The sequence below is a fragment of the Myodes glareolus genome, chromosome 16 (assembly GCF_982192425.1).
Source record: "Myodes glareolus chromosome 16, mMyoGla1.1, whole genome shotgun sequence".
Lineage (NCBI taxonomy): Eukaryota > Metazoa > Chordata > Mammalia > Rodentia > Cricetidae > Myodes > Myodes glareolus.
In genome coordinates this window covers 31,993,105-32,008,367 of record NC_142041.1, presented here as the reverse complement: position 1 = coordinate 32,008,367, position 15,263 = coordinate 31,993,105, and the positions used below count along the sequence as shown (strand labels likewise).

The window sequence follows — 15,263 nt, the reverse complement described above, 5'->3', positions numbered from 1 at the left end:
AATTTCTTTTCATTTTGTTTTTATTGTATTGCTAGAACCTGAAAACATCTTGAATGCCTTTTCTTTGTATAGACTTCTCATCAATGTCTAAATTATAAACTGCCTTTTTAATGAGAAGTATCTCTAGGGTGAAGGCTGTGGCTCAGTGGTGGAGTACTCACGTCGTATGTTTAAGGCTCTGGGTCCCCAGTACTGCAACAAACAGAAATAAGGAAAGCTTAAGATCACAGTTCCTTCCCACAGTCCTTCAGATGCAGTGCTTTAAAAACTAGCAAAGCTTGTTGACCGTTAAGAGTGGCTGCAAGCATCCACCGCTTTTTTTCTGCTGCTGAGTGCTTAGCCTTGGCAGTAAGCAGAGTTCCATATCCTGATTTTTTAAACGAAACAGATTTTCACAGTCAGTAATAAAGGAGAGTGATATTCTCAGTAACATCAGGAGCATGTGGTGTCACCCAGTAAGCTAGGTCACTTGGTCAAAGGTTATCTTCAAAACAGGACATCTCCTGTCAGCCTAGACAGACTCAACCGTTTGTGCGTCTGTCTGAAGAGAGGTGGCAGTTGGAACCTGACATCTGCAGTGGGAATTTTAACTTTGAAATGAAAAAAATCAAGAAATTTATTAATTGAAACAGATACTGGCAAATATTATAAAATTCCACAGAGAAAAAAACCAAAGGCAAGAAGTCCATGACTCTCAAATCATGCTATTACATATTACGGGTTATGTGTAAAATGTTCCCCAAAGGCTTGTGTATTTGAGTACTTTGTCCACCTACAGTTGGGGACATTATGGAACCTTTATAAGCTGGGCTCTATTTGGAGGAAATGACATACTGTCAGGACAGCCTTGAGGGTTGCAGCTCAGCTCCATTCCTGCTCCAGCCGCTGCTTCCCAGTCTGCCAGAATGTGAGCAGCCTGGCATACAGGACCACCATGGAGCCACACACCACATGCCTTCCCCACCTGTGATGGCCTACATGCCTAAACGTCAGAACAGATCCTTCCTTAAGGTACTTCTTTCCGGTGTTTTATTTCCCCAACAAAAAACAAATAGACTGGGGCTGGAGAGATGACTCAGCGATTAAGAGCATTGTCTGCTCTTCCAAAGGTCCTGAGTTCAATTCCCGGCAACCACATGGTGGCTCACAACCATCTGTAATGAGGTCTGGTGCCCTCTACTGGCCGCAAGCGTACACTCAGACAGAATATTGTATACATAATAAATATTTAAAAACAAATAGACTGAGAATCCAATATGTATCTGAAGTGTGTCAGATGCTGCAAGAGTCATGGATGTAGGTATGTAGGATGATTCCAGTTCTGAAGCATGTATGTCCACTGATGGGGAGGTATCCATATCAGCACCCAGTAGTTGTAAGTTTCATTCAGTGGTCACATCTGGGGTTAGGAAGATTGCTCAGTCAATAAAGTGCTTGCCTTGAAAACAGGGGACCCAAGTTTGAACTCCAGAACTCACATACAAATATGAGGTGTGAAGAAAAGGTCAGGCATTGTGGTGTGTACTTACCCCACACTTGGGAGGTGTGATGGCGTGTACTTGTAATCCCACACTTGGGAGGTGTGGTGCCGTGTATTTGTAATCCCAAGTCTTGGGAAGCAAAGGCTGGAAGGTCTCTGGGACTTGCTGGCCAACTAGGCTAGCCTAACTAGTGAGCTTCAAGCCAGTGAGAGATCTGTTCTCAAAGTGGATGGTATTCCTAAGGATGACATCCTCTGGCCTACACATACCGGTAAATATGTGTGTAAATGCATGTGCACAAACATTAACATTGACATATATACATTTACACATATTTTAAAAATAGTCACACCTATCCAACTAGACAAAACTTTTCAGCTTCAAGGTTCTTTTTCTTCAACTTGATATCTTCCTGGAAAGAAAAAAATAAAATTTATTTCAAGTCCTGTCTAAAGATTGCAGATTGGCATGAAAAGTAGATGTGGGAGGCTGGAGAAATGGTTCGGCGATTAAGAACACTTACTACTTTTCTCATGTACCCATGTTCAATTCCCAGCACCCACATCAGACAGCTCACAACTGCTGTAAGTCTAGCTTCAGGGGATCTGATGCCCTCTTCTGACCTCCACAGACACATGTGCATGTGTGCACGCACACACAAACACACATACATGCATAAACACACATAAATCGTTTTCAAAAAAGTTATGAAATTGCTTAGAACAAAGGGTACAAAAAGAAGAGAAAGGTAGGTGTCAGAAACAGGAGGGAAATGTGTCCAACACACAGCATATGCGTGCATGAAAACTTAAAGTGTATAAATAAATAAATTTAGTATTAAGATATTGCAGATTGCTAGACGGTGGTGACATATGCCTTTAGTCCCAGCACTTAGGACGCAAAGGCAGGTGAATCTCTGTGAGTTCAAGGTCAGCCTGGTCTACAGAGTGAGTTCCAGAGAACTCACAGAGAAACCTTGCCTCAAAGTAAATAAATAAATAAATAATAAAAAAAGAAAGAAAGAATAAGATCAATCATATGTAAAGAGATTAAAAAGAATATAACCAAGGATTGTGAGTTGGGAAGCATCCACGCTTCCATCAATGTCAAACAACACGTGGAACAGTTGGCACAGCCCCTGTTAGTTAGTCCTTGTTGTAGTCTAGCTGTTGTCCCCTCTCTTCAGACTCCCACAGAAGGCTCATGCTGGGCTTCCTTCTTTGCCCTTACCACTCTAGGGTCTCCCTGTCTCCAAGGAAACACACCGCGGTAGAGCTAAGCCTCTAGAAGGTAGGTGAAGAAGCACAGCCTTAGATGGATGTTCATTTCGTTCATATTTTGCATTTCTGTTTTGTTTTCTATACAGATTTTCCTGGTTTTAGGTGCAATGTGCCTTATGCTTTCCATTGGACACGGCATTTGGGAGAGCAACAAAGGCTACTTCTTCCAGGCCTTTCTCCCATGGCAGCATTACATAGCTTCATCAGCTACAAGCTCTGCCCTCGTTTTCTGGTCCTACTTCATAGTCCTCAACACCATGGTTCCCATTTCGCTCTATGTCAGGTAGGTGTCTTTGATGGTTGTGTTCAAGGGCGGGGTGACTTTATACTTCCTGCTTTAATAACCAACTAGAGTATGACTTCAGGAAATGTGAATTACATTTCTCTTTAAAAGATGAGCACTTGCAGTGCTGTCCAAGCCAACTTCAAACTTCAGATCCTCCTGCCTCAGCCTCAGCATTGGGATTGCGGACAACTTCCACTGTTCCTAGCTCACTTTGTAGGCTTTATCTCTTTTCTTTCCACAAGCTTGGTGTATAAAGCACTCTGAGGAGTATCTAGAAACTGCATAAATGTCTTTCCTGGCTAAAACACTGCTAGATATGATGTAATTTGTATAAAAGAATAATTATCTGTACCCTTAGGAAACCTGTAAGTGACTATGCAAACCCACAAAACGATATTGCCTAACTACGCAGACAGCCTTTCCTTACCAATGAGTTAGGTCCCAAACATTCACTCTCATGTCAGTTATATAGAGCTCAGAATATATTTTCCCATTTAAAAAGAAAAGAGAGAGAGAGTGGAAAACTGGTATGGTAGTTTAAAGAATGGCCCCCACAGGCTCATAAATTTGAATGCTTAGTAGGATTAGCAGGTGCGGCCTTGTTAGAGGAAGTGTCATTGGGATGGGCTTTGAGGTCTTAAAAGTCCATGCCAGCACCAGTGTCTCTTTCTCTCCCTGCTGCCTATGGATCAGGATGTAACGCTCTCAGCTCCAGGGCCATGCCTACCTGCCTGCCTGCTGCCATGCCCCGTTATGATGATAATGGACTAACCCTCTGAAAGTGTAAGCGAGCCCCCAATTAAATGATTTGTCTTTAATACGTGTTGTCTTGGTCACAGTGTCTCTTCAAAAACTTAGAAAGTAACTAAGACAATAGGTATATTGACTTATATTGAGTTCCAAATATAAGTTGTATAAGTTTTCTATTTTAAAATTTATAATTTTATTTCATTTATTATTATGAGTTAAAGTTTTCTAAGTTTTCATAATGTTTCTCTGGCTTTCATTGGAGTGTGTTGTAACAATCCCTGTTTAACCTCTAATTTTATTAATTTGAGATTTTTTTTCTTTTTTCTTTAATTAGTGTGGCTATTTGTTTGTGGATTTTATTTATCTTTTCAAAGAACAAATTGTGTGTGTGCGTGTGTGTGCACGCATGTGTCGTCCGTCCATGTCCTCTTTTCCAAGTCTCCTAAAATCTGACCTCTGATATCCCACCCAGAAAGCATTCTCCATAACTGAGTTACCTTATTTACTAAATGTTTCTGACCACCAGTATGTGCCAAGTCCTCTGCTAGGTACTAGGGATAGAAATCTTAGTGATAAGGCATTACTTTTTTCTTTTCTTCCTTCCTTTCTTTTTTTCTTTTTACTTTCTTTTTTTTTTAGAGAAGCTTGCTCATAGCTGTAGAAATCATACATAATTGTGGTACAATACAAAAATTCTGTTATAAAATACACGTGAGTATTATAAACACTCTAAGCTGGAGTATGTTAGTTCTGCCCAGGGAGTCTGAGAGCAGTTTACAGGAAAGGCAAGCCTCAACTACATTTGGGCGGTCCACAGGTGCAAGATGTGGACGTGATCTAAAAGAACATAAATTACAAGCAAAAAAATTTGGATTTTATCCTATAAGCAGTAAATAACCAACCAAGATCTAAGAAATAATGTAAATTATTAACATACTTATATCTAACCATATAATATTAAGTATGTAATAAGATATCACATGGCAATTGGCATATTAATTATATGATATGATATTTATGTATTATATAATGTTATATTATTATAATAAACTCTCCCTGTACATGACACAATCTCTCCAGCTCTAAATACTTTTAGAAGGTCTGAAAATGGGAGCTGGAGAGGTGGTTCAGTAGTTAAGATCTCCCCTTGCTCTTGTAAAGATTTTAGGGTCAGTTCCTGGCACCTACATGATAGCTCACAAAGATTTGTATTTCCAGTTTCAGGGGATTTGTTGCTTTCTTCTGGACTCTGAGGATACCAGGCACACATGGTGCTCATACATACATACAGGCAAAACACTAATATACAATAAGAATTTTTTTTAGAATGGTCTAAAAATAAACTACAGCAAGAAGCAGATAAGGAAGAAAAGGAAGAGGATACATCATGACCAAGTTGGTTCACCTTGGGACACAAAGATCAATAAATGTAACACAGCAGATAAACAGACCTGACAGAAATCACTCAGTCATCTCAGTAGACGCAGAGGAAAATGGAGATGCAGTTGTACACCGGGGACCCAAGATGTTGCTTCCCCAAGTGGGAGCCACACCCTGGCCACTTTTCCAACATCTTGACTCAGCCAAGGATGTCTTAAGTGGGAGGATCTCCTTCAGCCCAACGACCCCAGACACTGAGGGCACATTGACGGTTGTGATTTGATTCACTAGACCTAAGCAAGATAAGAAAATAGCGATCCTAATTTCAGACTCACTCCCAAGAACTCTCTTTTAGGAACTGTGTTGGGTATTAGGCCCCTCATCTTACAGTGTTATGTTTTCAAAGCAGATGGGGAAAGAAAAGAAAGATTTATCCAGGAAGGAAGATTGGACTGAACATTTAGCCTCTCCTATTAACTTTGCTGTATTCTTGAATAAATAAATGTTCTATTAATCACTGGAAGAAAAGAAAAAAGATTTTGAGAAAGCTCAGTATCCCTTCGTAGTAAAACCCTGAAGAAAATGGGAAAAGAAGGAAAATACCTCAGCATGATGAAAACTGTGTGTAACAAACCTAACACCATAATTGTAGCAAGTTGGAAATACAGCATTTCCTCTACAATAAGAATGAAACAAGGATGTCTACTCTCTCCACTGATTTTTTGCATGTGTATGTATATATGGTGTGCATGCATGTGTGTATATGCATGTGCATGTATATGTGTGGGGGTGCTGCTTATGCACGTGTGTGGAAACCAAAGCTTAGTACCAGGAGTCTCTACCATTCATTGAGATGGATCTCTTGTTGAACCGCTTCAGCTGAACCGAGAACTCCCTGACACAGGCTGGTCTAGCCAGACTCCTCATTCTGGGGGTGGCCTGTCTTCACCATTCAAGTACTAGAATTGCAGGCAGGTCACCAAACCCCATAGCCCCAATTCTTAGGATCACACAGCAAATGTTGTATCATTAAACTGTCATCCTAGCCCTTCACTCTTGTGCAATATAGTTTTGAAGTCTTAGCTAGAGCGAGACAATAAAAGAAAAACAATTAGGGAAGGGAGTTAAATGATCCTTATTTGCAGATGACAGCATATAAAGACACTGAAACTTTCATCTTAAAAGCCTTATATCTAATTTTAAAACCAGTTATTAAAGTATCAGGATACAAAACCAACACACAACTAATTAGTAGCTTCTCTATATGCTGATAATCAAGCTTTCAGGTAAGGAGCTGGAGGGAGGGGTTCTCAGTCACAGGTGCTCCAAAAAACAACACACCTAGACATAAACCTATCTAAGGAGGAAAGACTTCCACAGTGAGAATGTTTAAACCCTGAATAGATGAGTGAAAGAAGACACTAGGAGAAGGAAAGTCCTCCTGTGCTCCTGGATTGGCAGAATTCATATTGTGAAATTATTAGTGGTTCTAAAAGCACTAATGTTTTATAGATTTAACACAATTGCCACCAAATTCCACTGACATTCTTTATGACTCTAGAAAAAAAATCTTTAATGTGGAAGTTTGGAAGATTTTGAGTAGCCAGACAATCCTACACAGGAAAACAGAAAACAAAGAAAACCAAATGCTGGGGTGTCACAGTATCTGACCTCACTGTAGAGCTATGGTAACACAAGCAGCATGGCACTAGCACCAACAGATACGGTGGCTCATGCAGCAGGACAGGAGACCTAAAATCATTCCCTTAATAAGTGAGTCAAAGCATACGTTGGAGACATGACAGCCTCTTCAAAATTGTGGAAATCATTACAGTAAGCAAAATAAGCCAAACTCGGACGATCACTGCATGTTTTCTCACATGTGGAACCTAGATTAGAATTTGTCTGTGTGTGCATGTATGTGTAGGGAAAAGGAGATTTTAGGGGAGCAGCAGAAAGAGGGTAATGAAGTGTATTTGACATGAAATAGAAGGTGGACAGTTCAAGGGAGGTGAAGGGACTAGGGAGAGGATTAAGAGTTCAGAAGCTGGTGGGGCGGGGTGAACAAGAACAAAATATATAATGGGCCACAGTGAAGCCTATTACTTGTTACATACTCAAAAGTTTTTAGTCAGGGTCTTACCATGTGGCCCTGGCTGGCCTGGAACTTCACTGTGTAGACCAGGCTGGCCTCAAACTCACAGAAATCTGCCTGCCTCTGCCTCCCAAGAACTGGGATTTAAAGTACATGCCACCACACCTGGATATGTGCTCACTTAAAACCGATACACTGACCTGCGTGAGAACCACTGTTATAGAGAGATCTTTCAGAGAGACAGAGCACAGTGGACCAGCTGATCAAAGGATGAACCCGTCAAACAACCTCTGATTTGTACAGCTTCTTCTTTTTTCCTGAAACAAGAATACCTGAATGCTGCAAGTTTTCCTTCCTTTCCAAAAACTTGACCACAGTAGTAATCTTTTTCATTACACCAACATAACCTTTTGTAAGTTAACTGTTACTCCAAAGGTGTTTTTAATTGGCTTTTCCTGGATACATTTCAGAAGATGTGTGGAAGCAAGGTATGTCTCCGACACATTGATCAGCTGTATCAGGGTCCTGGTGAGAAAACCTTGCATAGCAGTATGAGTTGTAATGGACTGACTAGCGTGGAAAAGTCCGTATGAAGGTAGACCCAGGGAAGGTGCTCTTTCCACATGCAGACCCTCCTCTATCATGGACCTATAAGAAGGAAACCAGAATAATATATTTGCTTGTCCTGCTCTGACCTGGACCATTTTTTCCTTTCTTTCTTCTTAGTGTTGAAATAATAAGACTGGGCAACAGTTTCTATATCAACTGGGATCGACAGATGTTTTATGCACCAAAGAACATCCCAGCACAGGCTCGCACTACCACTCTCAATGAAGAACTCGGCCAAGTTAAATATGTGTTCTCTGACAAGACAGGAACTCTGACGGAGAATGTGATGGTCTTCAACAAATGCTCTATCAACGGGAAGACCTATGGTATGTGCACATTTCCTCTCTCTCTGAGTCAAATAGAACTAAATTTACAAAGTCTCTGAAATTATATTTACCTTCTATTCTTACAACCCTTTCTTAACTAGGCTGGGAGTGGGAAAGGTGCTCCTCCCCAGGAAGGAGCACAGTAGTGGGAGCACAGTAGTGGGAGCACAGTAGTGGGCTGTCCAGCGCCCAGTAGCCCTAAAAACACATGTATCAGTAACATTATTTTAACTCAGGTTACATTTAGAACTAAATCAAATACATATATGCATAAAATAACAATTAGTAAAAAAGAGGCCATGAATTTGAAGGAAAATTGGGAGGGTTATATAGGAATACCTAGAAGGGGAAGAGAAGGGAGAAATGATGTAATTAGATTATAATCTAACAGAAACACATTTATTTAGCGCCTAGTTGATACAATCTATTGCTTTGTGTTTTAAGAAGACCAAGATTTACAAGATTTAGTCCCTGTCCACAAGGAGTTCCCGATATTTTGAAAAATAATATGCTCCATTATTTTAATACAAAATCAGGTGGAAATTGGTAAAAGAGTAGAAATATTTCATTGAAAAGAAAAGTTTTTGAGTCTATCCTATAGTACAGCAACCAACCACAGTTAACATAGTACAGCAACCAACCACAGTTAACAACAGTGTCTTGTATGATTCAAGCTCATTGTCTAAAATAAAAGAAAAAACCCTAAATGAAGGAAAGAAGATTGTGGAAGGTACGCACAAATGACATCCAGGATGGCCCCTGGCCCTACACACGCGTGTGCATATGCACAAACACACAAAAAGATTAGTGAAGCAGAGCCTTCTTCTAAATTACCCAGCAATCCCCTTCCTAGAGATCCTCCGAAAGGGGCAAAAGATATTAAAACAGGTGTTTGCAAATATTCATTGCAGCATGAATATTACTCAGAGGTGGAGATGCCCACACACTCATGAACAGATGAGTGGACATTTTAAAGTCGTCCATAAATATATGTAGCTGATTTGATCATGAACAATCATGAGTTTGGTACCAGGTACAATCCAGATTATAAATCTGAGGTACAGTGTGTTGAGTAAATGAGCCAGACACAAAAGGACAAACGCTGTATGGTTCTCCTTAGGCAAAGAATACATAACAGGAAAATCCACTGAAATATGAGCAGAAAAAGGTAGCTAGGGCAGAATTGAGGAAGGATGGGGAGTTTCCGTTTGAAGAACTTACAAAGTGTTGAGAGCTGGAAATGTAGTGGTAGACGACTGCCTCAGAGTCAAGAGGCTCTGGGTGTGATCCTCAGCACTGCCAAAGAGAAGAGAAAAAGAAAGAAAGGAATGGGGGGGAGAGTACTGCAAATAGATGGTAATGATAATTGCATAACACTGTGGATGTAATTAATACTCTGAATCTTAACTTAAAAACATCTAAATGGCAGGTTTATAGTACACACAATAAAGCCTCCTCTAAACCCTTCACTAAATCTCTGCTCTGTTTGCTTGTCAATAGGTTATTTCTATGACGCCAATGGACACTGTGTGCCTGTATCTCCGGTGAGTAATCAGCTTCTGTGACATACGTGTGGGAGGTGAAGGGAGCATCTTTACACAGTTCAGTCTCTGCTCCCGAGATAACGAGCCTTTAGAGCCTATAACGTTAAAAATGTCTATACATGGCCTATTTTTATTTGAGAAATTTTTGTGAAAATAGTTTTGTTGGTATTGGCTTGCTGTGTTTGCTTCACCTCTCCTCCTTCTCCCCCCGCCCCCTCTATCCCTCTCTCTCAACAGAATCTGTGTAGATCAGTTCCTTAAAACAACCTGTGATCATTGTCTTAGCTCTGTTGCTGTGAGGAGACACCATGTCCACGGCAATACTTCTCAAAGCGCACTAAGTGGCACTTGCTCATTTTCGAGGGCTGGTCTGTGATCACTAAGGCAGGAGGCAGACAGGCACTGGAGCCGTGGCTCCAGCTTTACATCCTGATGTACCAGAAGTGGGCAGAGGGAGCGACTCCAGGCCAGAGCCCAACCCAGCAGCACATCTACTGCAATAAGAACACACTTTCTAATCCTTACAAACAGTTCAACTGGGGACCAATCATGCAAATAATTGAGCCTCTGGGAGCCTTCTCATTCAAACCATAGAAAATACCAGGAGGGCATTCCGGTGAATACTGAAATCAACCCTGTTTAATTTTCTATGCTTTTATACCCAATATGAAAGGGGGAAGAAGACAACAAAAGACTCTTTAACATGGTACAAAGGACAACTCACACAGTTAATTGCTTTAACACCATGAGGCATCAAGTCATTAGCATTGTTTAGGCTGTGAAGCCACCCTAGACCAAGTATCCTGAAGACAGCCATTCCCCCAGGTAACCTCCAATTACAAAAGAAGGAGCAGAAGTACATTTTCATATCCTGACCATCTGTAGGATGGAATTAGGCTCACACTTTGAAATGTGGGGAAAAGGAAACAATCAGACTTTTCAAGGTCTATTGGATACTGTATTTGAATTGACACTGATTCTGGGAGATCCCAAGAAACATTGTGGTCCTCCAGTTAAAGTAGGGGCTTATGGGTTTCAAGTGATTAATGGAGTTTTGACTCAGAGTAGGTACAGTGGGTTCTCAAATTCATCCTGTGGATATTTTCCCAGTCCGAGAATGTATAATTGGAGTAGATATACTTAGAAGTTGGCAGAAGTTCCACACTGGTTCTGTGGCCTGTGGAGTGAGGGTTATTATGGTTGAAAAAACTAAATGGAAGCCATTAGTTGCCCCTGCCAGGGAAAATCGTGAATCAAAACTAGTATGGCATCTCTGGAGGAACTTCAAAAATTAGTACCACCACCAAGGACTTGAAAAATACACGGTATTGGCTCCAACATTCCTATCTAACCAGTTCAGAAGACAGATGGATCACAGAGAGTGATGAGTGACTATAAGTGGTGACTCCAATTGCAGCTGCTATGTCATATGTAGTGTCCTTACTTGAGCAGATTAACACATGCATGGTACATGTACATACATGACATGCAGCTATTGATATAGCAAAAGCCCTTTTCTTGGTACTTGTCCATAAATCCACAGGGAGCTGTTTGCTTTCGGTTGGCAAGGTCAGCAGTATACCTTTAGCGTGTTACCTCAAGGATATATTAACTCACCATCCTTGTGTCATAACTTATCCGAAGGGATCTTGTCTCTTCCACAAAATACCCCACTCGTTCACGCTATTGACAACATTATGCCGATTGGACCAAGTGAGCAGGAGACAGCAACCACTTTGGATTTGTAACACTAAGCGTATCAGAGGATGGGGGGAAATAACCAAAATTCAACAGTCTTCTACCTCAGTGAAATTCTTAGGAACCCAGTGGTGCAGGGTGTGCAGAGACATTCCTTCTAAGATGAGTTATTGCACCTGGCCCCTCCCACCACCAAGAAAGAAGCACAACAGTTATTGGGCTTGTTTGGATTCTGGAGACAGCACATTCCCCACTTGAATGTGTTACTCTGAACCGTATACCAGGTGACTCTGAAAGCTGCCAGCTTTGTGTGGGGCCTGGAAGAGGAGACAGCTGGAAGAGAAGACAGCTCTTCAACAAGTCCAGGCTGCTGCGCAGGCTGCCCTGTCACTTGGACCCTATGACAGCAGATGGGATGTTCTTTACGGTGTCAGTGGCTGATGAAGGAAGAGAAGTCCAGGGCCTGGCTCACTGGCAGCTCTGCTTCCTCTGCATGCATCACTCAGAAGTGCACAGCTGCAGCATTACAGCCTCTTCCTGAGACAGCCTTGAAAGATGCTGGCAAAGGGAGAGCCTCACAGTGGGCAGAACTTTGGGGGGTACACATGTTTGTATATTTTTCTTGGAAGGAGAAGTGGCCAGATGTGTGTTCACTGATTCCTGGGCTGTAGTCAGTGGGTGGTCAGGGACCTGGAAAGAACATGACTGGAAAATTGGGAAGAAAGATATCTGGGGAAGAAATGTATAGATAGATCTCTTTAATGGGCAAAGGATGTGAAGATCCTGTGCCCCATATCAATTCTCATCAAAGGGTGACTTCAGCTGAGGAAGGGTTTAATAATCAGTCGATAGCATGACCCGTTCTGTGGACAGCTTCTTTCCCCAGCCAACCTGTCATTGCCCAGTGGGCTCATGAACAAAGTAGCGATGATGGCAGAGATGGACGTTCTGCATGGGCTTGACAACATGGACTTCTACTCTCCAGGCTGAGTGCCAGACCTGCCAACACAAAGCCCCAGATAGAGCGCCCTGCCCCAGGGTGACCAGTCAGCTACCTGGTGGCAGGTTGACTATGTTGGACCACTTCCCTCTGTGGAAAGGACAGTACTTTGACATTACTAGAGTAGATCTTATTCTGGTTATGAATTTGCCTTTCCTGCATGTAATGCTTCTGCCAAAACCACTATCTTTGGATTTACAGGATGCCTTATCCACCATCATGGTATTCTACATAGTATTGTTTCTGACCAAGGAACTCACTTCACAGCCATAGAAGTGTGACAGTGGGTCCATGTTCATGGAATCCACTGGTCTTACCATGTTTCCCATCATCCTGAAGTATTTGGCCTGACAGACACAGTTACAGCACTGTTTAGGTGACAGCAGCATGGAGTTCTGGGACAGGATTCTCCAGAAGGCAGTATATTCTTTGAATTAGCATCCAGTATATGGCATGGTGCCTCCCATAGCCAGGATCTGTGGGCCCAGGAATTAAGGGGTGAGAAGAGGAGTAGTTCTAATCACTGTCACCCCTAGTAACCCACTAGGAAAGTTTTTGCTTCCTGTTTCCACAACCCTAAGTTCTGCTAGCCTAGAAGTCTTGGTTCCAGAGGCGGGAGCACTCCTGCCAGGAGCCACAACAAACATTCCACTGAACTGAAAGCTCAGGCTTGCCCCTGGTCACTTTGGCCTTCTAGTGCCCTTAAACCAGCATGCTAAGATAAAGAAATAGCAGTGTTAGGAGGAGTGATTGACCAAGATTATCAAGGAAATTGGATTGCTGCTCCACAGTGGAGGTACCTAAAATTGTCTCTGGAGTGCAGAGATCCTTCAGGACAGTGATTCTCAACTTTCCTAATGCTGTGACCTTTAATACAGTTTCTCATGGTGTGATGACCCCAACCATACAATTATTTCATTGATATTTCATAACTGTAATTTCTCTGTTGGTAGGAATCATAATGTAAACATCTGATATGCAGGATATCTGCTATGCATCCCCTGTAAAAGGGTTGTTCAACCCCCAAGGGATCATAACCCATGAGTTGAGAACCACTGCATTAGGGCATCTCTTGGTGCTACCATGCCCTGTGATTAAAGTCAATGGGAAACTACAACATCCTAATGGAGGCAGAATGACAAAGGGCACAGACCTGTCAGGAATGGAGACATGTGTCCCTCCAGGAAGAGCCAAGACCTGCTGAGGTATTTGCTAAGGGTAGAAGAAATGCAGACCGGATAGTAAAAGAAGGTAACTATAAATACCAGCTAAGGCCACATGACCGGTTGCAGAAACAAGGATTATAACTGCCATGGGTGGTTCTGTCATATGTTGTTAAAGGTGTATTTGTACAGATATTTGTACAGATACTGTATTTTTATTTCTCTATCATATCATATAACATCAATTTAAAAAATGTCAGTGGTTATCATAGTTAAGTTTGATGTTTTAAAAGAATATCCCTCTCCCAAAGAAGAAAAAAAAGTACAAATTAGCATCACCAATGATGAAAACTAAATTAACAGGAGATAGCAATCACTGATCATTAATATCCCTTAATGTAAATGGACTCAACTCACCTATAAAAAGGCACAGGCTAACAGATTGGTACGAAAAAAAATCCATCCTTCTTTTGCATACAAGAAACACATCTCAACCTCAAAGACACATCATCTCAGAGTAAAGGGTTGGGAAAATATACAAATCAAATGGACCTAAGAAACAAGCGGGTGTAGCTATCCTAATATCTAACAAAATAAACTTCAAGCTAAAATCAGTCAAAAGAGACAAAGAAGGTCATTTCATATTAGTCACAGAAAAAATTCATCAAGAGGAAATTTCAAAACTGAACATCTATGCCCCAAATACAAGGGCACACTCATATGTCAAAGAAACACTTCTAAAGCTTAAATCATACATTAAACCCCACACACTAATAGTGGGAGACTTCAACACTCCCCTCTCACCACTGGACAGGTCAATCAGACAAAAAAATGAACAAAGAAATAAAACTAACAGATGTTATGACTCAAATGGACTTAACAGACATCTATAGAATATTCCATCCAAACAGAAAAGAATATACCTTCTTCTCAGCACCTCATGGAACCTTCTCAAAAATTGACCACATACTCAGTAACAAAATAAAACTCAACAAATACAAAAAAAAATTGGAATAACCCAATGTGCCTTATCAGATCACCATGGTTGAAAACTAGAAGTCAACAGCAATACTAATTCCAAAAAAACCACAAACACATGGAAATTAAACAGTGCTCACCTGAATCATCAATGGGTCAAGGAAGAAATAAAGGGAGAAATTAAAGACTTCCTAAAATACAATGAAAATGACCACACAACATACCCAAATTTATGGGACACGATGAAAGCAGTGTTAAGAGGAAAGTTCATAGCACTAAACGCCTACATAAAAAAGCTGGAAAAATCCCACACTAGTAAATTAACAGAACATTTGAAAACTTTAGAACAAAAGGAAGCAAACTCAACTAAGAGAACTAGACGGCAGGAAATAATCAAATTGAGAGCTGAAATCAACAAAATAGAAACAAAGAAAACAATACAAAGAATCAATGAGACAAAGAGCTGGTTCTTTGAGAAAATCAACAAAATGGACAAACCTTTATCCAAACTAACCAAAAGGCAGAGAGAGAATATCCAAATTAGCAAAATCAGAAATGAAAAGGGGACATAACAACAGACACGGAGGAAATACATAGAATCATCAGGTCATATTTCGAAACCTGTACTCCACAACATTGGAAAACTTAAAGAAAATGGACAACTTTCTGGATA

At 41.0% G+C, this 15,263-nt stretch overlaps 1 protein-coding gene across 1 annotated transcript in view; it reads left to right on the top strand.

The window, feature by feature from the left end:
• The window catches only part of LOC125390791 (phospholipid-transporting ATPase FetA), a 121,689-nt gene that overhangs the window by 85,491 nt on the left and 20,935 nt on the right, over window positions 1-15,263 (top strand). Inside the window, exons 13-15 of the mRNA XM_087897168.1 lie at window positions 2,848-3,044; window positions 7,999-8,207; window positions 9,708-9,751. Of these exons, the coding sequence (XP_087753294.1) occupies window positions 2,848-3,044; window positions 7,999-8,207; window positions 9,708-9,751 (450 nt within the window). The remainder of the gene's footprint in view (window positions 1-2,847; window positions 3,045-7,998; window positions 8,208-9,707; window positions 9,752-15,263) is intronic.